The 24,294-nt window shown below is 52.1% G+C and overlaps 1 protein-coding gene across 2 annotated transcripts in view; it reads right to left on the bottom strand.

The window, feature by feature from the left end:
- The window catches only part of Tarbp1 (TAR (HIV-1) RNA binding protein 1), a 41,712-nt gene that overhangs the window by 7,692 nt on the left and 9,726 nt on the right, over nucleotides 1-24,294 (bottom strand). For both annotated transcript variants that reach the window (XM_021648320.2, XM_021648327.2), the window contains exons 6-23: nucleotides 23,036-23,133; nucleotides 22,271-22,406; nucleotides 20,844-20,940; nucleotides 19,479-19,568; nucleotides 19,019-19,151; nucleotides 17,198-17,294; nucleotides 16,191-16,363; nucleotides 14,456-14,553; nucleotides 13,197-13,358; nucleotides 10,714-10,928; nucleotides 9,720-9,981; nucleotides 9,447-9,635; nucleotides 7,911-8,101; nucleotides 7,693-7,764; nucleotides 5,164-5,284; nucleotides 3,349-3,459; nucleotides 1,815-1,964; nucleotides 242-328 (exon numbers count right to left, since the gene is read on the bottom strand). In XM_021648320.2, coding sequence (XP_021503995.1) covers nucleotides 242-328; nucleotides 1,815-1,964; nucleotides 3,349-3,459; nucleotides 5,164-5,284; nucleotides 7,693-7,764; nucleotides 7,911-8,101; nucleotides 9,447-9,635; nucleotides 9,720-9,981; nucleotides 10,714-10,928; nucleotides 13,197-13,358; nucleotides 14,456-14,553; nucleotides 16,191-16,363; nucleotides 17,198-17,294; nucleotides 19,019-19,151; nucleotides 19,479-19,568; nucleotides 20,844-20,940; nucleotides 22,271-22,406; nucleotides 23,036-23,133 — 2,482 coding nt within the window. The remainder of the gene's footprint in view (nucleotides 1-241; nucleotides 329-1,814; nucleotides 1,965-3,348; nucleotides 3,460-5,163; nucleotides 5,285-7,692; nucleotides 7,765-7,910; nucleotides 8,102-9,446; nucleotides 9,636-9,719; nucleotides 9,982-10,713; nucleotides 10,929-13,196; nucleotides 13,359-14,455; nucleotides 14,554-16,190; nucleotides 16,364-17,197; nucleotides 17,295-19,018; nucleotides 19,152-19,478; nucleotides 19,569-20,843; nucleotides 20,941-22,270; nucleotides 22,407-23,035; nucleotides 23,134-24,294) is intronic.

The raw sequence follows: 24,294 nt of genomic DNA, 5'->3' as shown, positions 1-24,294 counted from the left end.
AGCCACAGGGGCGCTTGACTGTTTGAGGTCAGGGAGAAGGGTAGATGTGGGAGGAGCTGGGGGGGTATTATCGAACTACACTGTACGAAATTCTTAAGGAACTAATGAAAACTGAGAAAGACGCACATTTCAAGATAACTAATCAGGAAACAACTGACAACAAAAACCAAGCTTGCACAAATGCATTCTTTCTATACTACAATGCCAAGTTCATAAATTCTTGCAAGTAATTCAAACTCACCTTCTCTGGAACATTTTGAATGATGGTGTCCAAATGTGATAAAACAGATAAAAATGTGCAAATGCTCGTTTTAAGTTTTTCTTCACCCTGAAAGAAGATGAGATAGAACAGTCATCAATTGGGTTTTAACTGTGAGCAGAGGCTGCTGGGCTCTGGGTGAGCAAAGGTGGGAGGCACTCTACTTGACATGCATAGGGCACAGGACTGAAAACCAGAGAGGATGGGCACCCCCTGCAGCCGAGTGCAGTGCAGGCAGTGCTGGGGGTACAGCAAACAACGCTGGATGCCCCAAACATATCAAGTCCCTGAGCCAGGAATACAGGATGGGAAGAACCTGCCTGGATCAGGAGTGGGCACGGGTCAGGACACAGAGGAGCTGGTAAAAAGAGCAAGACAAAGACACAGGGGAGAGGAGGTGAGGTTCTCACTGGCCCTTGGGATGGTATCTTGTTATCACATCCAAGGTGACAGACATGGGGCACAGATGCCATCTGGAGCCGTGCAGATGGGGACCAAGAGAAGGGCCAGATTGCCAGTATGTAGACCCGCCCAGAGCAGATGGCCAGGTAGGTGGTGAGTGTCCTAGCAATGCAAACTGGGGTGATCTGTGTGGCTCAAGCATCGACACAGGGAAGGGACCAAGGAAGGCAGAGAGCCCACTATGGCCACCAACACTCAATCCAGAGTGGTTTTCACAGGGCATGAGAACAAGCTGAGGAGGTTAACTGTCAACTGGACAGATCTAGAATCACAGGGGTGGGGAGGGCAAGCCTCTGGGCACCATGTTGGACTATCCAGATTAGGCTAATGAGCTGGGGGAGGGGCACTCTGAAGAACCTGGGCTGAGTGTTGCTGTCATCCCTTTCTGCTACCTACCATAGATGTAGTACCTCTCTCTCCTGCTGCCATGCCTACCCACGCTGAACTGTACCCTCAAGGCCTGAGCCAGCGCAACGGCTTCCTTCCTCAGGTTGCCTTTGTCAGGGATGTTCTCAGAGCGTAAGGAAGTACCGAGCACACGTGGAAGGGGGAGGTGAGGAGGTGGTGCCAGCCCACCTGAGACAGAACAGTGGTGAGCTGACTTGTCCGCTGGGTAAGGTGCTTCCTTTGCGCCCTCTATCTCAGTTGCTGGAAATTTCCCTCCTGAGGCTCTTTCCAGAGGGAAGGGACACTTCATTCCCCCGCCTCCTTATTTCTAACACCAAGCCAGGACACTGCTGGGGATGGAACGGTGACAGGGCCGCACTGTGCAGCCCAAGCTCTTCTGGAACTTCTGATCCCCCTGCCTCAGTCTCCCGAGGGCTGGGATTGCAGGGGTGCGACACCATGCCCGGCCTCCCTTACATCTTAATGATAGAAGCCTTTCCCATCTGTATTTTGTCAAAGGTAGAACAAATCACACCATACTCAAGACAAACCTGGGGGTCTCCATCGCCTCAACACTCAGGACGCACAACTGCAAACGGCAACGTCAGCGTCATGTAGCCGAGGGGCAGAAGCAAGCGCCGCAGTGAGGCGCCTCCACAGCCAAACCCTCTGCAGTTCAAACAGTGTGGAGAAAATCCCTACTTACGGAAGAAAAACACGCCCAGAACTTTGGAAGAAACTGGGGGAATTTATGAAGAATCAATACAATAATCCACTCAATAAAATATTTTATGGATGCTTGATTGTTGATGAAGCCAGCATGGAAAATCTTGTCAATGATCCTATTCAAGAAGTTCTGAGGAAGAAAACGTAAGGTGAACTGTTAATACGCTCTTACTTTTCAGTTTATAAAAACCTCCCCAACTGAGGCTGGAGAGGTGGCTCAGCAGGTAAGAGCACCGGCTGCTCTTGCTGAAGATCTGGCTGTGCTTCCCAGCACCCACAGGGCAGCTCACAGCCACCTGTCACTCAAGCTCCAGGGCACCACCACCCTCCAGTGGCCTCTATGGACACGGCACAAATGCAGCGCACAGACATGCATGCAGGAAAACTCGCAAACACATGGAACAGTGAGACAGGCTTTCTGGAGCATTTCTGCTGCTTCCACCAATCCCATGGTGAAGGTTTTACGGGGAAAGGGAAAGAGAAAAAGGTCTAATGATTTCCTCAGTTACACACTTCATGCCTGTGGGTGGTGTGCGCGGGCTTGTGAGTGCGGCTGTGTGTTCGGATGTGGGCACATGCATGTGGGCACATGCATGTGGGCACATGCATGTGGAGGCAGGCCAGAGGGTATCAGTTAGGTGTTTTCCTCAGTCACTCTCCACCTTAGTTTTTGAGGCGTGGTCTCTCTGGTTTGGACAGACTGGCTGGCCAGCTCCTGCCACCCCCACATCCTGAGGACCGTGTGCCACCAAGCGTGGTTTTATGTGGGTCCTGGGAAGTGACCTCCTGAGCTGTGCCCCAGCCTCAGCTGAGTGCTTAAGTGGGAGCATTCGTGTGCAGCCTTATTTCACACCTGGACCCAGCAGCTCAGAAACAGTTTCACAGCCACCCCAACCCCCATTCCCAGATGTTCTCTAGCCCAGACCTTGAGCTCCAAACTCTCCCTCACCCACTCCTCTTCACAGTCACACTTCTGCCTGAGTGATAAGTATGTAAGCATCGAGTGAAAAACAATTATTCACATAAGCATATTTTAAAATAATGATTGTTCCCTCTGTCTCTCTGCCTGTCTCATACACACATAATTTTTTTTTTAATAAAAAAGATTTTCGAACTTGACAAGCTATAGTCATCAGAGGAAGGAGCCTAAGTAGAGAAAATGCTTCCATGAGATCCAGCTGTAAGGCGTTTTCTCAATTAGTGATCGATAGGGGAGGGCCCAGCTCATGGTGGGTGGTGCCATCCCTGGGCTGGTGGTCCTGGGCTCTTTAAGAAAGTAGCTGAGCAAACCAAGGGAAACAAGCCAGTGAGTGGTACCCTCCATGGCCTCTGCATCAGCTCCTGCCTCCAGGTTCCGGCCCTGTGTGAGTCCCTGTCCTAACTTCCTTTGGTGATGGACAGCAAAGGAAGTGTAAGGTAATAAACCCTTTCCCCCCCAACCTGCTTTTCAGTCATGGTGTTTCTTGAAGCAATAGAAACCCTGACTAGGACACAGAACAGGAGAACTATCACACCTGATCAAACCTGGGGAACAGGACGAGCAGCGTCTGCCACACTCGGTTCTTCACCCGGTGCTGTAGGGAGTTCTCATGGTAGCGAGTTTTGGACTTGGATGCCGACTCATCCTGGGGAGACGAGTGGAGATTGGGGTCAGCCACTACCACACCTGTGACTGATAACAGTATCAGTGACAACTTCAGATCTGGACGGTGTTACAAAGCAACACTGCGCACACTTCTGCTTCTGCCCCTTTGTCCTATTTGATTTTGAATCTGCAATTCAGTTCCTGTTCCTAAGAGGCCGAAGAGTTCAGTGCCTCCTCTAGACACAAGATGGCAGCACGGAGCCCTTCTGCAGCAAGGAGCTTTCCTTTCTGGCTTCCGGCAGTCTCAGCCAAACAGCCCACCTTCTCGAGGGTTTGAGCCCGGGGTCTCCGTTCTCCCTACCACCAAGCTAAAGCTTCAGCCCTCAAGATTACTTTCATCACCAGTCACTGCTGAGCCAGGAAGCCGCTGAAGGTTGTTGCACACGCTGTCAGACTCCTTTAAGATGAGAAGTGGGCAAGCATCTTTGGGCCATTCCATCTCAGTGGGCTCCTCCCCTTGGGCTTCTCGGGGTCCCTTTCTACACGATGCTCTGCTTCTCCACTCTCAGTTCTACCCAGCCTTGAGGCTGCCAACAAACACCACTTCCCCAGAGACAGCCCCATACCCAACTCCCACAGCGAGGATGAGAGACTTATTTCCACAAAAAGTGGTTCCTGGGCTTTATCTACCAAAGCTGACCCTGCTCCCTTCAGGAGACAAAAATCTGGGAACAGTTATGTTTTAAGACCTGTGACTAAATGGACTCCCTAATCACCCAAGCATCCACAGGTCAGACAGCAGAGCAGAAGAAAACCAGGACACAGCTCAGAGGCAGAGCAACAGTCTTCTACACGCCAGGCCCCGGGTTCCATAGTCATAGTACACTCTGCCATCCTTTCTGCTTCCTCCAGCTCTACGAAAGCCATTCTGCAGAAGGGATTTGGCAGGTGATCTGGCAAGCTCAGCACAGCTGGTCCTTTCTACCTGATGAGCAAGAGATTTTCATCAACCCTATGGGACCCAATCTGAGCCTGACAGTATTAGTGTCAGTCAGTCTTAAGACAGGTAACTGTCGGCTAATACTCCAGCTGGACTCCATGCAGAGTCACTGAGCAGAGGATGTTGGGCGTGTCTGTGAGGGGCTCAGATCATGGTGGGGTGGGAAGACCTCATCTAAATGCGGCTGTGTGACTTGATGGGCTGGGTCCTGACTCACTGGAGAAGGCACTGGGCTAAAGGCCGGCTTCACCTCTCTCTGCTCCCTGACATGGACTCAGAGCTGCCTCATTCGTGCCTTCCTGGTCACAGTGGACTGCGCTTTTCAAATCAGGAACCAACACAACTTCCTCCCTCCTTCCTCCCTTCCTTCAGGTTCTTCTGTCAGGTCTTTTTTCCTGGCAATAAAAGAGGTAACTGATACCACAGTCGCCGAGATTTGCCTCCTCTCGGCGCGCCCCTCCTGCCATCTGATGGTTATTCCACTTCACATATAAATAGTGTGAGCTCATGGTAAACACAACATGTCTGCACTGGCAACCAGAGACACAGGTGAAGGCGACACGGCCACAGAAGGAAATCAGAGAACCTTCGTAGACAGGAGTAACTAAGCCTTAATCAAAACCGCAGACCTCCCACCAGGCTTTCCATGGCAAAAGGTGCTGAAATGCTCCATGTCTGCACGTGTTCAGGGCAGAGAACGGGCAGTGCCAGGGCACGGCCTGAGGGCAGCAGCACTTCCCTTACCTTAGCCAAGAGCTGGATGGCAAGATCTTCTAAAAACAGCTTGTGGGCTCTGTCGGAGCCATCCAGCAGACACAAGAACTTGACAGCACAGATCCTCACACAATAATCTTCTCTCTTAGTGCTGAAAATAGAAAATGATAAGCCATGTTAACATGTTTTAGAAATAGAAAAACACATCAACCGTTTGTACCAAAGCACAAGTACCAAGTCCTCCCCTGAGGGCTTGAGATTAAGGACTTCATGACTGTCATTCTCAACGGGGGGGGGGGGGGGGGGGGGGAAGGGGGAAGCCGGACATGACAGCAGGTCCCAACAAACAAGTATCTGTAGGCGAACAGCACAGAATGGGCACAAATCTACCCACCTCAGGGATGCGCGCGTGCACGCACACACGCACGCACACACGCACGCACGCACACGCACACACACACACACACACACACACACGTCCCCAGACCCTAGTAAGAGAAAGAGGAACAAGAACGGGCTCATATTCCCCAGCCTGGCTCCACCTCCTACCATACAGGAGGAGCCGAGTGCTTGGAATGTCCACCCATCCGCATCAGGGTAAAACACTGGCATTCCCACATCTCAGGTAAACTTCAGATGTTAATAAATACCACTGCAATGTGATAATAAGTACTTGGCAACACTCACTTGAAAGTGACACTGAGTAACATGTTAAACCAGCCAGCAAGCAAACAAACAAAACAATAAATAGTATTAAATCAAGAATTAAAATAGGAAGTTAATAATCAGTTGAGCAGGCTGGAGGATGTCCTAACCGTCTACAGCACATGAGCTCAGTTCCCAGCGTCCACATCAAGAGGCTCCTACCTCCTGGAGCTCCAACTCCAGGGCCCAACACCCTGTTTAGGCGTTTTTAGGGGCCTGTACTGACATTCACATACCCATAAACAAATACAGACACACATGAGTAAAAGTCTTTGAAAACAAGTAATAATTATAACAATGCTTCCATTTAATGAAGCGTGGCAGATGACTTAATTCCAGAGCCAGCTGTTCCTAACACTTGTTACAAATATTCACAGTAATCGCTTGTCAGCCTTAACTCTATAATCACAATAAAGGATCTAACAATCTTTCCATCTTTCAAACACACACGCAGGTTTTTGAAAGAAGATGAGAAAATAAGACTTGAATAAGAAGTATTTGATAAGGTCCAAAAATTTCAATTTAGGGATGGTAAGATGGCTCATGAGGCACTCATGGTGCCTGTAATCCCAGCACTTGGGGAGGCAGAGGCAGGCAGAGAGTTCGAGGCCAGCCTGGTCTACAAAGCAAGTCCAGGACACCCCAAGCTACACAGAGAATCCCTGTCCTGAAAACCCAAAAACCAACCAACCAAACAACAAAACCCAGAGTTGCCCTCTGACCTCTATATGTGTGCCATGGCACAGCCCTACCCTTTCCAACACACAGTAATAAATATATTTAAGTTCAATTCGATAAGAACAGTCGTTCTAGAAACACACCCTCACGGCCTGTCCCACACTCACCAGCTACACACATGACTATGTAGGGATTTGTATATGTTAATTACTCAATGAAAGGGTTTCAAAACAAAACAGAACACCTCAGGGCCTTTCACTCACTGTATCTGTGTATAATGTATTTACTTGTTAACTATCAATTCTGTGATAAATCTTATAACCAAATGAAGGGTTAAGGAATGAAGTGCACAGGACTGCCTCCCTCCCACCTCCCTCAGGGAGGAGCAGCAGCTGTGACTGAGGCCCTTCTTTACTTGGACTAGCCTGTGCAGCTGTGACTGAAGGCACTACATTTCTGGAAGTAAATAGTAAAGATACAACTAAAATTTATGAGCAAAGAATACTGTTATCTTTCATACATTTTTGAGGCCTGTGTTACAGCTGGTTGGGAAACTTGCTCTCAGGTCCATGTGTTGAGGGCGAGGTGCCACCGTGGACTCTGTGGACGGTGGGAGGTGGGGCCGAGCTGGAGGAAGTGGGTCGCTGGGGCGGGCTTTCAGGTTTACAGCCCTGCTTCATTTTCCATCTCTCTCTGCTACCAGGCTCCACATGCCACAGCCATAGCCAATCCTTGAAGCCACCATGGACTGTATCTCCCCAAACCTCTCTAAGATTGTTTGCAGGCATTTAGCCACAGTAAGGATGGTGATGATGATGACGACAAAACTATATATCTAACCCTAACTTTTATGAAATTTATGAGTAACAGAACTAGAGAGATGGCTCAGCAGTTAAGAGCACTAGCTACTCTTTCAGGGGACCCAGGTTCAAGTCCCAGGATCCACACGGTGGCTCAGAGCCTTCTGCAACTCCATTTCCGGGATCCGACACTCCCTTCCAAGCTCTGCGGCACCAGGTCTGTGTGCGGTTCACAGACACCGGTGCAGGCCAAACAGCCAAATGTGTGAAGAAAAAGGAACAAATCTCTTAAAATGTTATGACTAAAGATTGCCACACGGGGAAAGCACGTGGCATGTCTCACTGGCATCAAGACATGAGAACTGGACGCACTTACTTCTCTATGACGACGTTGGCCGCACAGTCTTGTCCAAGGTTTTCTATGAAGGTTTGGACATCCTGAATAAGTCTTAAGAATATAGGAAGAGGAAAAAAAAAATGTTCAGAAGAGAGAAAAAAGTTACAGCTCCAATTTGAATCCCACAGCCTGGCTGAAGGCTCAGCACACACATGAGCCCACCCTGGCATGGCAAGGTGACATAGTGGCATTTTTACCTCTGATCGCGCCTAAACACTGTTCCAAACACACAGGCCTCCAGGACAAGTTCGCTGTAATCCTTAGCACTGGAGAAGGAGCCCCGGCACCCTCCGGAGGCAGCTGCTACCCAAGACTGGCAGCAGTGACACATCAGAGCATTGAAGACCCCTGTTTTTATGGAGGACATTTCAATTAGCTTGCACATAATCTGAAATGAAACACAGTACTCCGATTAACCTCTGGCCGGGTCGGCTAGGAAGAAAATGAGCAGCACAATAATGATTCAGATTAGCAGCATGAGGGGTTTGCTATCAACTGTCACTTCCAGGTGTCAGTTCCTCAAGAAATAAGCCTCCTCCCAGCCTGGGCAGTTGGTATTTACACTGGACTTGACAGACTGAATCCACGAGGAGACTCATGTCAGTAAGTGCCTCCAGGGGTGACCCCAGAGAGGTTCAAATGAAGAACAGGAAGATCCACTGCAGATGTGGTGCAGCATTCTGCAGGCTGGGGCTCTAGGCTGAATAAAAAGGAGAAAGTGAGCTGAGCACCAGCTGCAGCTCTGCCTCCTGACTGGTGTCACTGACCAGCTGCTGCACTCCTGCAGCTATGCGCTCCCCAGCGGGATGAACTGTTCCTTCGTTGCTTTTGTCATGGTGATGAGAAAGGAACTCAGAGCCTAGCCCCAAACCCTGCACACTGAACACAGGATACGTACAGCCTTTGACATCAGCCTACCCGGGCTCAGTGTGGAAAACCCCGCAGGGCCTGCTGCACGGTGCTTCTTTTTGTCTGCAGTGTACTTACTTGCTGAAATGGTGAATGTGAGCTGTGTGATAAATTTATCTGAGAAACTAAGCTAAACTCTACTGGAACATTTTCAGATGAACCACGACCATGAGCCAAAGACTCAAGGAGGAGGCAGTCCCTCCCCACACAAAGGAAAAGAGTGAGGTCTCCCAAATTCCCAAACCATAACTTCCCAAATGAGTCAAGGTTTTTTGTTTCTTTGTTGTTTTGAGATAGGATCTCATTATGTAGACTAGGCTGGCCTAGAGCTCAATATGTAGACCAGGCTGGCCCGGAACTCAGGAGGCCTCTGCCTCCTGGGTGTTGAGATCTTAAATACTGTTTGAACATGATGGGAAAAGCCGTGGTCTGAATGTTAAGTGTCCCCACAGCTCATGTTTTCTGACCCTATCTGGGGTGATATTTTGAAAGCCTCTGCGGGGAACAGACTGGCCCTGCTCTGCTCTGCTCTCTGCTTCCTGATGCGTGACAACATCAGCAGCCGCCACTTCTGCCACTGCGGAGGGGCAGCCACATTCCTTCCCTCACATGGTGGACTGTATCCCCTGAAGCTGAGCTGAAGCCAACCGCTCCTTTCTGGTCACAGCAGCTGAAAGTAACACGGCGGGCAGGTTGCCCACTCCCCTCCTTCCCTCATGAGAGCAGGGCCTGTTCTGAGAACAAAGCCAGTAGCACAGTACCTGGCTATAAGCCCTCTTTCTCTTTCCTACGGACCACACACACTGAAAAGAGAAAAAAGTTACCTCTTTTATTTTGAAGTATGCCTGACCCCTGAGTTTTGCAGCAATGGTAAGAATTTCATTATCAAAAACAAAGTGAACAAAAGCTTTTAAATTAGGCCAGAATGTCAGCTGAGTGTTGCTCAGGGAAGATACGATTTTCCAAGCCACGTCAAAAGATTCTACGCAGAGCGGCTCCTCGGAGGTCAGGAGCTGGCAGGAGGGTGAAACGCAGGGGTCAGTCTTGGAAATGCTGTTGTTTCTTCCTCACAGGACTCAAAGTTCCCCCTGCCTCACCTTGGGAACCAGCACCTCCATGCAGCGGAACACCGGCACGATGCGGCCCACGGGGAGGACCATGAGCACGTCCAGCGCCGACCGCAGGGTCTGTGAGGGCCTCTCAGTGGCGGGCAGAGAGCACTCCAGCAAGCCACCTCCTGCAGCTGGCGTAAGGAGGTGGCGCTTTCTCAGCAGGAAGGACAGGCAGACCCACTGGTCGTGGAGATACTGTGTGACTATTTTTCCCCATCCTTGGGAAGATGAGGATTCTTCAAACACCCTGAAATTTGTAAAGAAGAGATATGAAGGCACAGTTTCCCAACTCTGTCCTCATTTCTCTAGCATGTAGTACCGTCCTTACAGAGGCAACAGATGAGAAGTGTAAAGGTGGCCAGGCCCCTGCAAATCCACAGACAGAGCAGGAGGGAGGGTGGCTGGGAGCTGGGGCTCTGCCAGCTTCTCCATGAGTGGGTGAGTGCACCATGAAGCCTCTCCTGGATCCACATCCACAGGCTTCTCAGTCTCCAGAACCACTCAGGGTTTCCTCACGAGCTGCCTGGCCTCAGAGGAACTGTTACAGCAACACAGAACTGAGCGAGTCAAGGGATACAGCAGCCTCGCCACTAAACCCTGAAGCAGCCATGTGCTTTGCAGGCATTTACAGAACCTGGAAGGGCTCACGGAAAGTTAAGTCAGAAGGGTTGGGAGTTTCCGACAAGGGAGAGAAGGAAACTAATGGCGCCCTTTCATCAAAAAAATGGAGCCTCAGCCGGAGGCAGTGCAGCACGCCTGTGATCCCGGCACTTGGGAGGCAGAGGCAGGTGGTTCTTTGTGAGTTCTAGGCCAGTCCAGGACGGTAAGGGCTACACAGAGAATCCCTGTCTGAAAAAAACAAACAAAAAACCCCACCTCATCTCCCGAAATACACTACAGCATGAGCTCCACCAGGGACCACCAGCCACCACGACTGCAACAAAGACTGGACTGTCAACCCTTAACAGTCCTCCCCCACCTGCCGTTCTCCAGCTGGCACGCTCCACTGCTCGGCTCCTCTGAACGGGGCTTCTGCAGCATCTGACTGAGTGGAAGAGCTGACAGGAAGCTGTCCACAGGCTCGGCGTCGGGAGGACGAGTCTGCAGCACCACAAGCTGGTCCTCAGCCTCACACAGAGCTGCCAGGGTGGCCATGCTGGCCACTCTCTGCACCTGATGACCCAGGGTTGGCTCCTGCAGAGGACAGAACACCCCGACATAAGGGGAGCAGGCCTCAGTCCGAGGGGACGGGGCCTCCACAGCTACCATGCCTCACGTCCTGCCTCCCTTCTTGCTGCAGCCCATCGTCTGGGGAAGAAAAGAAGTCCGCGTGCAGGGCTCTCTGTGGAAGCTGGCCTCAGGTGTGAGAGGAAAGTCCAACCTCCCCAACGAGGGCTGCCTGGAGCTTCTTGTATGGCATGCCAGCCGCCTGTGGATAACGATGTCCTGGCCTGTCAGGGCTCAAAGCCAGGGAGCAGCCTCTAAAGCTGGGCTTTTCGCTACTCTGCCTTTCTCTGCTACGTTTAAGGAACGCCTGCAGGTGCTAAAACCCAGCACAGACACATCTGCACAAATCACTCCACAGACTACCAAGAAGGAAATAATCAGCACTGTGTGGCCCGGGGCCACTGTGGAAATGAAGGAAGGAGAGACCTTGGTCCAGCAGAGCAACTTGCCACCCACTCTCCTGGAAGGGCCAGGTCAGACGGGAGCCCCGGTAGGAGGTACGAAGGTCTGAGTGAGAAATCAAGCCAGGCTCACATGAACACATGGTCCCCAGCTGGTGCATTATTTGGGTAGCTGTGAAATCCCAGTGAGCAGGGGTGGGCCCTGGGGATAGGCCTTGAAGGGGGTCCTGGCATGAGCTCTTCACTTTCCTGCTTTGCTGTGATGTCAAGAGCTCCACCCTCAACCCCTAACAATCACCACTGACAATCAGGGACTGCGCCCCACCATGACACTGTCTTCCCAAACCCTAAGCCAGAGGTGACTTCCTTTAGGTCACCTCCATCAGGTGCGTAAGGGACGCACACTTGTTGCAGAGAAGCTGCAACACGGGGCGCCTTGGGAACAGGGAAGAAGGGACAATATCCTGGAGGCCAAGAAAGGAAGCCAAACATGGTGGCTGAACTTCAAGGCTGTTGAGAGGGTTCTGCACTGGGCCAGTGTGAGCAGAAGAGCTCAAATGCCACCCGAATCTGCGCTGGGGTGATGGTGAGACCAAAGAACTGGATGCAAAGGCACATGATAAATGCTGCTGCTCAGGAGGCTGAAGCAGGGGCTCATGAGTTCTAGGGCTGCCCGAGTGAGTTCACTGTCAGCCTGAGTACTCTAGTAAGATTCTACCTCAAGTTTAAGTGTGACGGGCTGGGTTGCTGAGTGGTAAAGCACACACCTAGCACAAAAGTGCCCGACACTATAGGCTGTGACCCCAAGGGTTTATAACTGCAGTGGAACAGTCAGAGGTTTCTGAACACACGGTGACCCAAAATTAACTGAAAGATCAAACGTGTGAAAGATGAGTCTCGGTGCTTGTGGCTGTGTTCATCCATCCTGACGGACTTCACGGAGGCCTTGGTTCTGACCTCACACTCTCCCTTTGCTGGCACACCACGCAGAGCCAGGGAGCGCGCCAGACACGCCTGGACCCAGCCCGAGGCTGCCACATCTTACAGACAGTGCAGTGATGGTTTCCTGCTCTCACAGTGATGGTTTCCTGCTCTTACAGTGATGGTTTCCAGCTCTTACAGTGATGGTTTCCTGCTCTTACAGTGATGGTTTCCTGCTCTTACAGTGATGGTTTCCAGCTCTTACAGAGACATAGGCTCAGTCACAGAAAACAAAGACCGCGGAGCACTTCCACAGTGGTTCCTCGGCATGTGAGCGAGGATTATTGTCTCTGGGTTGTACTGTTAGACAAACGCGCACACCTCATTAGTCCACAGTTTGTTTTCTTCTCTGAAAAGACTAAACTGTATGCATACCAAAGAACTGTGTTAAAATAAATTGCTTTATGATTTGTTTTCTGCAAACTTGTGTTCCCATTTTATATACCTATATTACCAAGGTTCATGAAAAAATTTCTTCAACTAAAAGTGATCACAAGTGGGAAAAAAAAGACCTGGCTTAGGGTATGTAGGGTACATGAGGTCCTGTGTTCAAGTCTCAGCAGAAGGCGGGAAGAAATGGAGGGAGGGTGTGAAGGAGAGAGGGGTAGAGATGAAAAGAGGGAGGGGGAAAGAGGGGAAGAGGAGGGAGCAGAGAGGGAGGGGGAGGAGAGAGAGATTAGCAGCCCTCACACAGCTAAAGCCTGATGCTGCAGCTGTACCCTCACAGTACTGGCACCTGCAGACAGGATCTTAAGAATCAAATGTCAGAAGATCCTTCTTATAACTGCAAAACATTGTGGAACAATCAGCCAGGTGTTCCTCCCTGGACACGGCACCCTCAGCCCAGGATTACCTGTCCGCCCTCGGCCTCCTGCAGACGGTGAACGCACGCGTTTCTCAAAGGGGAAATGAGGCGGCTGATGGGGTTGCCTGCTTTCCAGCCCAGCTTCACCTGGAGACCCGTGAGCTCCGCCAACACCGCCAGGTACAGCTGGCAACGGTCCAGATCTGCCACCTACAAGTGTCAGGACACATGAGGACAGCGGCTCTGTGACCACCACACAAGCAGAATTCAGGCAGGAAGCAATCCTCCTGTTTAAATGCACTAAGACGGCACTGAAGGGAAACAGCCTCCCACCACGCAGAGCCCAGGATCCCACGCAGGCTAAGCGTGTCCTCGGCAGCCTGGACTCTCCCTGGCGACACTTTCACAGCACAGCTGACCCACACTGCTTAGGAAGCCTGGGGAGGCAGAAACTGTTTCGGGAATTCTTTTTTTTTTTTTTTTTTTCTTAGCAAATATTAATATACACTGCAGTGGGAATCCTTGTGTTTTCACACCTATGTAACGCATTTTGTGCAGTCACCACAATTTTCCCCTCTAGGCTTCTGGTGACTCCCAGTGGCCCTCCTGTTTCCCTGTGACACCTTGTGCTGCCTCAGAAACACGGGTGAGAGGCTGCTCACAGGAGGATGGGCACCTTCGCAGTAGCCACACCCCTGAAGGAAATATCCATCATCCTCTGAGGACTGTTTCCCACCCTCAGGATGGGACGCTGAGAGCGCTTCCTGCCTCCATGTCAGGTGCTGAGGGCCTCAAATCCAGGACAGTGAAACTGTCTAACATGGTAAGACAGACATCATCTGGGGAAACTGAGGCCCAGAAGGGCTCCATCCCTTGCTCAGTTCACACTTACTAACACTGACGGAATGGAAAGCAGGTGTGGCTGTTTGATGTGAAACGTCCTGGAGAGGCTGTGTGTTTACACACGGGCCCCCAGGGCCATTCTGGGCGATGGTGAGACCATGGGAGCTGCAGTCCCTCTGGGGAGTCACTGCTGGGGCGGGCCTCGGGTGAACGTGCAGCCGCTGACACAGCAGATGGAAGTGTGACACTCTGAGCCAAAGCAAACCCTCCTCCCTCAGCTGCTGCTTTGGGCACTTTGCCACGCTGCACTGGGCTGCTCAGAAGTTTGCGACACCCCTGCTTCCCAGAGTGGCTTCCGGAGGCCAGCACACCACAGAAAGCCCCTTTTCCAGTAGCTCGGTGAGTGTGCACAAGGAAAAGCAGCAGGACAGTGCGGGAGGCAGCTCCCGAGCCCGACTACTCACGCTGTGGAGCTCGTCCATGGTGAGTCTCCTGAGCAGGAACCCAGACACGCTCTCTGCAGCAGACATGACGGAGGCCTGCAGGGCAGCGGACACCTCATCTGTGGGGAGAAAGGGTTTGGTTAGCACGGCACAAGTGGGGGCTTCTGCACTAAAACACCGGAAGCTCTGCACAGCTCAGTCACCGGAGTCCAGGACTCCGCACCACAGGCCCAGCCTGAGGACTCTGGTTGCTGTGGTGCTGGCACACACCGAACGCTGCCTGCACGGGTTTAGACACAGACTTCTCACAGCAGACACCATGCACCGTGTTCACGGCCCACTAATCGCCCGCCACTGTGCAAGAGAGTGGGGCAAAGGGGTACCCCCTGATCGGGAGCCGGGTATTCTACAGCGTACATGGAGGCTCTAAGGCCCCAAATCACGAAACTATTAGAAGAAAACATGGGGAGCTCCAATTCATGCTCAGCAGCGATTTTCTACATGACCCCGGAGCCCTGACAGCAAACGGACCCGAAGATCCTGTGGAGGACACGGAACAGCATAGCATCCTGTGGGCCAAGCGCTGGCCAGAGGGTGCTATGATGCAGTGTGTGGCCAAGTGTCAGCCACGGAAGGCCGAGGGCCCTGTGCTGCAGCTTTAGAGCAGGAGAGGTAGCCCTGGGCTGCAGCTATGACAGTCAGCAGCGGCAGGGTACGGGAAGTCTGGAAGGTACAAGATGCCCAGCTTCACTAGACTTCTCTCCAGACTGTGGAGTTGAGTGTGTTAAAAACACACAGCTTTTTCATGTTCCCAAGGAAAAGGCTGAAAATTGGAAAAAGCCATGAGGGCCAGGGCTGCAGCTTGGCTGGCAGAGGGCTTGCCTAGCATGCATGGAGCTCCAGGTTCCAGCCCAGAATCAAACCAAACTCGGCATGCCAGGGATCCAGGCGCTCAGGAGGCAGAGGCAGACACATCACAATTTTAAGGTCATTCTTGCCTACAGGGCATGACTATGGTAGCCTGGGCTATGTGAGACCCTTTCAAGAAAACCAAACAGTAGTACAGCAATGCACTGTGAAAGAACACACGAACACACACACACACACACACACACACACACACACACACACTGTTGAAATGGCCCGGTGCATAAAGGTACATGCCACCAAGCCTGATGATTAAGACCATCCCCAGGGCCTACAAGATAAGAGAAAACTGACTTCTGAGAGTTGTCTTCTGACCTCCATGTAAGCGCCATGGCTCACTCAAACCTGCACACATCTGTGTACTCAAATATAATATATATAATACGGGGCTTTTTAAAAAAAAATTGTAGGGGTAATGACAGCCCAATGGCAAACTGCATGCCAGAGGACCTGAGTTCTGATCCCACATAAAAAGCTGGGAATGGCACTGTGTGTCTGTGACCCCACATAAGGGAAGGTGGAGCTGGGATGGACACAGTGGAGCCCAGGGGCCAGGCAGCCAACAGCGCTGGGCTCCGTGGAGACTCACTCAGAGAGCACCCCACGTTAACCTCTGGACTCAGAGTCACACAGCTACGCACACACATGCACATGCCTCCCACATGTCAAAGTCAGTAAAAACACATTCTAGTGACAGTAAACAATCCTCCCAGAGGACCAGCTGGGTGCCCACAGCACTCCAGGACAGGATGTGCATGGGGAGGAAACCAGGGGCACCCACTCTTTCTGAGCAGCACCCAGCACGGGCCCAGAGCCCGCTCATCCTCACCATCCTGGGCACCGGGACCTCTTGGCACACAGGAATGCAGCAACCTCACCAGCAGCTGGAGACAGCTGTCAGCCCTGGACACGGGCATATAGGCACTGGTGCCCAGCCTCCCCAGGGTGTCCAGCAGGGGGTCTAGGAAGATCCTCAGCACGTTCTGTGTCCTCTGCTTTTCACTGGATGGAAAGGAACACCCCATCAGCCATCTCAAAAGCACAATTCCCATCCTGCACTCATGCAGCAAGCGGGCTCCAGGGATACACAGTTTCTTCACGCACGGCACACAGGACCTGTGAGGACCATTCCCTAGGTCTGGGCCTTCCAGTGTCTTCAACCCTCACACTTTGGAACACAACCTGAACACATGCTGCATTTAAACTGCTGAGGCCCTGACCAATGGTTTCAGCAAAGAAAGTGGAGAGAAGAGAAGGAAGCAGAGGGAAAACAACTAAAACCCACGTACATGTAAAAACTGTAAATGAATAGATAAGAAAGTGTATATCAGTGAAAGACGCGTACCGTCAATGGTGTAAAAAAGACACCGGAAAGTTATAACACTGTTGTGAAGGATGACTCTGGCACTAAGACTTTGTCTAGAAGAGATCTAACGTGTCAAGGGAGCTACACACACACCAAAGTCCCGCCTGAGTCAGGCAGCTCTGCCGCCACAGAGGAAGCGGTGCTCACAGGCCACCTCGTCCTAACTGCCATTTTCACCTATGTCACACACTATACCACTGCGCTGGGATCTTACCAGGGCAAACCAGTAAGAGGCAGGCGTTCTCCAGTTTAACACCAAGTTGTAAATCTGGCATTTCACTCACCAGCCTGTGAGCACCAAGTGGCCTTACTCCTGTTAACCAGCTGGTAAATCAAGCGCTCCTTTAGCATGTGCCTGTGTTCCAGTGCTGGCCTGTCAGTGACCCCACCGGTCACCGAGAAGTCTAGACGCCCCTAATAAACGTCATCAGCCTCCCCACCCACCCTGCCAGCGCTGACGAGACACTGACCTGAACTGGGTTTTCATCCCTTCCACGTCCACAGCCAGCAGGACCATTAGGGCCGTCAGCCTCGCGTCCAGCCAGTCTGGCATGAAGCTGCTCTCTTCTGCAGAGATAACAAAAGTTACAGCTTAAGACACACTCTCGGGGCCTGGAAATGGTTCATTGGGAACAGGTGCTTGCAGTCAAGCCTGATGGCCTTACTTGGTCCCCAGACCTACATGGTGCGGAGAGAGCTGACTCTCAAGTGTTCTTCCGACCTTCTGGCACACACACAGTTCTTAATTTTAATTTTTTTAAAAGCAGCACTGACTAACTCCTTCAAAATGGATGCACTGAAACCGGAACAGCGGCAATGACTCCTGACCCACGCGACGACTCCTGACGCACGCTACCTCATCAGAGCATCACACGTGAAAATGGTAAATCAAATCCTTGTCCTGCCATGGGCAGCAATTCTGCCCGAACATGGCAGGCACCTGGGTTCTCGGGCCCCAGAAAGCGTTTAGCCATGACACCAGAACTGCAATTCCAGCAAGGGCCACACCGGAGAGATGTGGCTACAGCTGGAGCACACACTGGGCCAGTGTCCTGGTCTGGGGACACTGATCTGAGGAGACAGCTGAGAACGACCTGGGTGAAGAAAGACAGCAGCCTCCCACATGGAGGGTCCCGGCCGGACACACGGTCAACAGCAGGGTGCACACACAAGAGAGAATGCAGAAAATGAAGTGACACGTGGCCCTGGACAGGAGGGGCGGGACACCAGGGCAGCACGGAAGCCACCGTGTGCTGGCAGCAATGGAGGTTGTACTTTTGCTGCAGGCCTAACCCAGGAAGCTCCCAAGCAATAGCAGAAAGGAGACGCTAAGATCGTTGGTGGACAGATGTGGGCTCTAGAAGGACAATTACCTGATTAGTCAAGACCCACTCCTGGATCAGATTAGAGAAATTAGATGAAATGAGCTGATCTGAGTGGAAATTTCAGGTGTGCTAAATTCAAAGGCACAATTTCTCCAAACGATTGCAAATGAGCTTATTGAAGAGGACACATTAGAAATGTAAAAGCAATCCTAATTAATGAGTCTCTCTGAACTCTTCCCTCCTGCAGGCTGACACATTTTCTCCTAAGATCTCTGCAGAACTGGTGTCTGTCAGGAGCGGGGCTGAGCAGCAGGGCACCTGCCAGGCGTGTCCAAGGCACAGCTTTAAACCCCAAGCCACACAAAAAGCAAAAGGAGAAAGGAAAATGCAAGAGAGGTAATGAAAATAAGCCCCAGCAAGGCCACCCTCCCAAAAGTGTGCTCTCGGAAACTGGCTTTCAGGCGGAGAGATGGCCCAGCGGGGAAGGCTGGGCTCCGAAAGGGTGAGGATGGGGTTGGAGTTCAGACTCCCAGTGCCCAGTGAAAGCTGGCAGGAGTGGGGGTCCTCCCGAAATTTCAGCAGAGCACGGTCCCCGGGATAAGGCAGCCAGGCTGGCCAGCAGGCTCCAGGCACCCCACCTCAAAGGACAAACACGTCATCACCTCACAGTGCACACCACGCTTCTAGAGCATGACGGCAAACCCTGTGTGGTCTCTGCACTCAGCAACCCACACATGAAACCCTGTGCGGTGTTTGCACTCAGCAGCCTCCATCCTAGGGACCCACATACGCCCTGCGGGTCCACTCCCCCCCTCTGGCAATGAGCACCCTCAGAACAGCGATCTCAGAACCCAGAGAGCCGGGAGTCTGCTCACACGGCTCAAGTTCACAGCACAACCTCTTCCACCCACACCGCGATCTGAGAGCTACGTCAGGCCTCACCCCCTACAACCGGTTCAGACTCACTTTCCCAGCCGGGAGGCTTCACGAACTCCTTAACGAGGGTCTTCACGTAGGCATTCAGCGAGGCCTCGTATCCCTCAGCGCTGCCACTCGGGGACCTGAAGTGTCTCTCGTTGACATGGAGCCAGTCACAGAGCTAGACAGGAAAACCATGGCAGGTGATTTCATTCTTAAAGCGGTTCTAATTTCCCCGAGCCAATCTTCCGCCTTCCACATGCACTGAACAGAAATCATGAGACACAACAGCTTGACACACTAACGGGGCAGCCATTCAGCAAAGGGCTGGGTGGCACCAAAGAATGAAATGTTTAATGTGAGCCTCCTATGTGAGCTGAGGAGGACGGAACCCAGCGTAAGTGACCGTCAAACTTCCGGAGAAGCGACTGTTGCATTTTCAGAATGGCAGTGAGCTCCTCAGGGAAAGGGGCTTTTAGAGCTCTCCAACAGCTGACTGGCAGCTCACCTCTGTCCACAACACGGTCCCGCGTGCCAAGGATTCCTCTTCCCTCAGGGACGTGAGAAAAGTGGAGACCTCAGAGAGAGACACTTTCTCCTAGACAGAAAAGGCTCAGTTTAAACTTCTGGAGTCACAGCACAGCCAGTGGAAACAGCAAGTGACTAAAGCATGACGTCAGCAGTTAAGACCAGGAGTTACACTGTCATATAAAAAAGAAGAGGAGCTGGGAGGACAGCTCAGCACACAGCACCCTGGCCGTGCTCCAGCGTGAGGACCAGCGTTCCCAGAACCCATGTAAAAATTGCCCAGCTTGCCTGGTCAGGCAGACTGCTGTAAGGCACAAGGCCTGGGCTTGACAAGAGAGCCTGCCTCAGTACATGAAGAGCAGCAGAAGACATCTGCATGCATGCATGCGCGCGCACGCGCACACACACACACACATGCATACATGCATGCCGAGTGCACATACAAACATACTGAGATGCATACACCCTCAGCCCCCCACTCATAAGCATACACACTTGCAGACCACACACAGACAGATGGCAAAGTAAATAAATAAGGCGAACTCCTCAGTGGCAATCTACCATTAAAAATAAAGGACTGACTTGGCTGTATGTACACACGGGCACTTTTGCCACTTTTTCTGGTGGTGCGGGCGTTTGAGGCAGGCTCTCACTCTGCAGCCTCGAGCAGCCTGAATCAAGCCCCACTTCATGTCAAGCTCAGGCAACCCTTGTGCCTCTACAGAAAGTGACATCTCTACGATACACATCTCCTGTAACAGCGGCTACCACTTTTGAGGAAAGATGAGAATAAACTTTAGAGCACACTCTAGCAACGAAAAGAAATTACTAATAAGACATGACTCTCCAAAAGCAACAGAAGGAGTCCTGCTCAGGAAAGCCGCAGCGGCTCCTCAGCCGGATCCTGAGCTAGGACTCCGCACCAGGCCCGGCCGGCAATCACAGCCCTGGGGAAGGTGGAGCCCTGCTGGAACACGGCACGTGTGTTTATTTATGCTGTCTGATGGGGGCTGCTTTAGAAGACAAAAAAAGAACCCCACCAGTCAGCAGGGGTCACGTGACCTACGACGCCTCAGGCTCCTGGCTTTGCCCTGGGCGGCATCTTCTCGGGACTCTGTCCACCCCTGGTGAGTCACCAGCATGGCGGTCCCTTGGCCAGGCTGTGAGGATGCGTGTGAGCAGCTTTTCCTGGGAGCTGACTCTGCCACAGCCCGGCCTCACAAATGCTCACAACCCTGAGTGGCAAACGGCCTGCCTCTGCCCAGCCCAGCCCCACCAAGCTGCCGACACGGCCGCACACGGCCACTTCCGTCACCCGGGCTGCTGCACCGATGGGCACACTCACCACGTCCACCAGATGCATGGCCGCCTGAAGAAGATAGCACTGCGCTGCGCCTCTCAGCAGGACCTGGTGTGTGATCATGGTGCACTGCAGAACGTCCCTGGTTCAAAACAAGCACACGGGTCGGCCAGAAGCAGTCTAAGTACTCCAATCACTGGCTACACAGCCACAACTTCCGTTGTACAAGATGACCAACAGGAGAGGCGTCGGACAGTCACCAGGAGAGGCCGTCACCAGGAGAGGCGTCACCAGGAGTGACTGTCACCAGGAGAGGCTGTCACCAGGAGAGACTGTCACCAGGAGAGGTGTCACCAGGAGTGACTGTCACCAGGAGAGGCGTCACCAGGAGAGGCGTCACCAGGAGAGGTGTCACCAGGAGAGGCCGTCACCAGGAGAGACTGTCACCAGGAGAGGCATCACCAGGAGTGACCATCACCAGGAGAGGCATCACCAGGAGAGACTGTCACCAGGAGAGGCGTCACCAGGAGTGACTGTCACCAGGAGAGGCCGTCAGAGGCCGCCACCAGGAGAGGCCATCACCAGGAGAGGCCGTCACCAGGAGTGACTGTCACCAGGAGAGACTGTCACCAGGAGAGGCGTCACCAGGAGAGGCGTCACCAGAGCTGCGGAGCCGCTTCTCCAGCGTGGTCTTACACAGACACCGTCTGGTTTTCCTTTTAATTTGAGACACACTCAGACTTACTGTAACTCCGAGCAGGCAACCTCAGGCCCATGCTCTCCTCTATCACTTTCTCAAGTTCAGGAGCTACAAGCGTGAGCCCCCCCCCCCCCCCCAGACAAGCTCAGTTTTCACATGAGCCCAGCCTCTTTCATAAGAAGGATGAACTGGGCACGGTACCTCATGCCTGTCATCTCAGATGTGGGAAAGCGAGACGAGAGGATTGCTGTGAACCAAAAGCCAGCCTGGGCTACACATGAGAAACTGCCTCAAAGAAACAAAATAAGCAAGCAAGCAAACAAAGACTTAAATGAAAAAAAAATTTTTTTTTTCTAAGACAGGGTTTTCCTGTGTAGCCCTGGCTGTCCTGGACTCACTTTGTACACCAGGCTGGCCTTGAACTCACAGAGCTCCACCTGTCTCTGCCTTCCTGAGTGCTGGGATTAAAGTTGTGCACAACCACACCTGGCTTCAAAATGCAAATATTTTTAAAGTAAGAATTTCATATATAGTTAAATATTTTCTAATTGAGAGCATGATTTGATAGTTGTCCTTAATTTTTAATACTTATCAACACAACTTAAAAAACAACCAAAAAAGCAGCCTTAGGTGGTCAAAACTCAAGTCCGTATGTTATGGAATATATTAAAATGAGTAATTCATCAACCAAAACACATTCAATTCAATTATAGTTTTTCTTACAACTACATGAACTGAGTCAGAGCAAACACATGGACATATAGTGAGTTACCTGAGGGCGAGGAGCCCTTCTCTGCCCAGGGCCTTACATCTGGGCAAGCTGGCCAGCGCCCTGGAGAGGAACAAAATGGGCACAGCACACCAGTGTCTGTCTGCCATCCTCTGAATGAACTTCAACAGGAAGCAGCCTGGAAGAGACGGTTTGGAAAAAAGCTGTGGCTGCAGCGAGCAGTGGAAAAACCCTCAGTTTCCTTAGTCAGGAAGATGTAGACGAAACCTCAATGAGACAGCGCCTCAGTCAGCGCCTCAGCCAGCGCCTCAGTCCTCAATGAGACAGCGCCTCATCCCCGCGAGGACCACCAAAAGCAGAGAATGGCGACAAGAGCTGGGAGAGCTAGAGAAACCGGGGCTGGCGAGGCCGTGAGAGGGTACAGTCAGCTGGGCGGGGATACAGAGCGGGTGTGACCCCGAGAGCCCACTTCTAGCTGTGCAGCTAGGACTCAACCCAGGCACGTGCAAATCCACACACAAGGACATTCACAGTAGCACCAAGAGGCTCAGGGCTCCATGTCCAAACTCAATGAAAAGCTAGCCCCAACCTGGGGAAGCAGATTCTAGGACCTGGGTGCGGGCTGGGGACTGTCCAGCACCTAGAACCCGGTTCTTTGTTTAGCCTGTTTGCCAATGCTCAGCATGCAGACCATGAGGCCAGTGCCCGTCCAGACACCTGCATGGCCGTGATCTGAGTCACATGACGGCACATGCACCAAAACATGCTATGAGTTAAAATATAAATTAAAAATCTCTGAGGACATACTCTTTGTCTCCTCCGGAAGAAGAGAAATGTAAGTGGCTAGAAACTTCTGCAGCTTCAATCCCAGAGGAGGGCCGCTTCCCGACAGCTGCCCTGGGGACCTGAGGACAAATGGAGAAAAGCAGAATGTAAAACCCACTGACATCTATGGACGTCTAAACGCAAGGTGGCCCTGCAAGGTGGCAGCAAAGCAACTGCACGTCTTCTCCCCTGGACCTGCATTTACTGCTCCTTACATTCCGAGCTTTCAAACACAGAACCCCCCCCCCAGGCTCGCACACAGCAGGGCTCCCAGCCATCAGCCGAAGGGGCGTGGCAGCCTGTGAGGACCCCGCCCTTCCTCGCTGAGCGTGTCACCTAGCATCACTGACATAGCTGGGGACGGTCACCGAAAGCTGCAGTTTATCATTCCAACCTGTCATCCTGGGTCTAACAGAGCGTTCAGAGCAAAGGCCAATATCAGCGGACTCACATCTGCCCGTGCACTTAATTATGAACACATCCTCAGCCACGGTCAGCCATGGGGGTTTTGGGCCTGCGTGGCGTCTGCTAAGTGAACACAACAGGGCAGCAGAAGGCATGCCATGATAAAGGCATGCACCAGTTCTCCCAAAAGCCCAGAGGCCACGTGCTGACTTCACACTGTCTCCCAGGAGTGGTACGCCATCCCATGCCTCACTGACTCAAAACCCATCACAGCGGAGCCATTTCATCTTTCCAATACTTGTCCATCAGACACACAGGAGCTGGTATCTTCCTGAGAGTTGGCCTGGAGGCGAGCATTTTAAAGGGATCACTGGGGCGTGGGGTGGTTTCGTTTTCAGGGGCACCCCAAGTAGATTTACTCACAGCTCCGAATGCACTGAGCTGCTGCTATCAGGCTACAGTATAACTCTAAAAGCTGGGGGACTGGAAAGGGCAATTTCAGGGGCAGAAAATTCTCCAAATGTGACTAAGGTACAAAACTAGCAAACCTCTGACGCTAACCTTTTCCAGGGGTGAGAGTGGTGAATAAGCGACCTCTTATGAGCCATGGCGGCCACTGTCAGATACGAAAAGGAGACTGTTAGTGTGGAGCAGGACTGATACCAGACACACTGGTGTGAGCTCAAGGGAGGAGGACAGAGTGGAAGGAGCGACAAAGAGGAGGGAGGGAGGGCAGACAGGAGGGAGGGGAAGGAAGGGACAGAGGAGGGAGGGGAGGAGAAGGGAGGAAGGACAGAGCAGAGGAAGGGACAGAGAGGAGGGAAGGAGGGGGAAGG

Source organism: Meriones unguiculatus, chromosome 10, assembly GCF_030254825.1.
Source record: "Meriones unguiculatus strain TT.TT164.6M chromosome 10, Bangor_MerUng_6.1, whole genome shotgun sequence".
NCBI classification, from domain to species: Eukaryota; Metazoa; Chordata; class Mammalia; order Rodentia; family Muridae; genus Meriones; species Meriones unguiculatus.
Note: the sequence above shows the minus strand (reverse complement) of the source record. Positions and strands in the feature narration are given on the sequence as shown.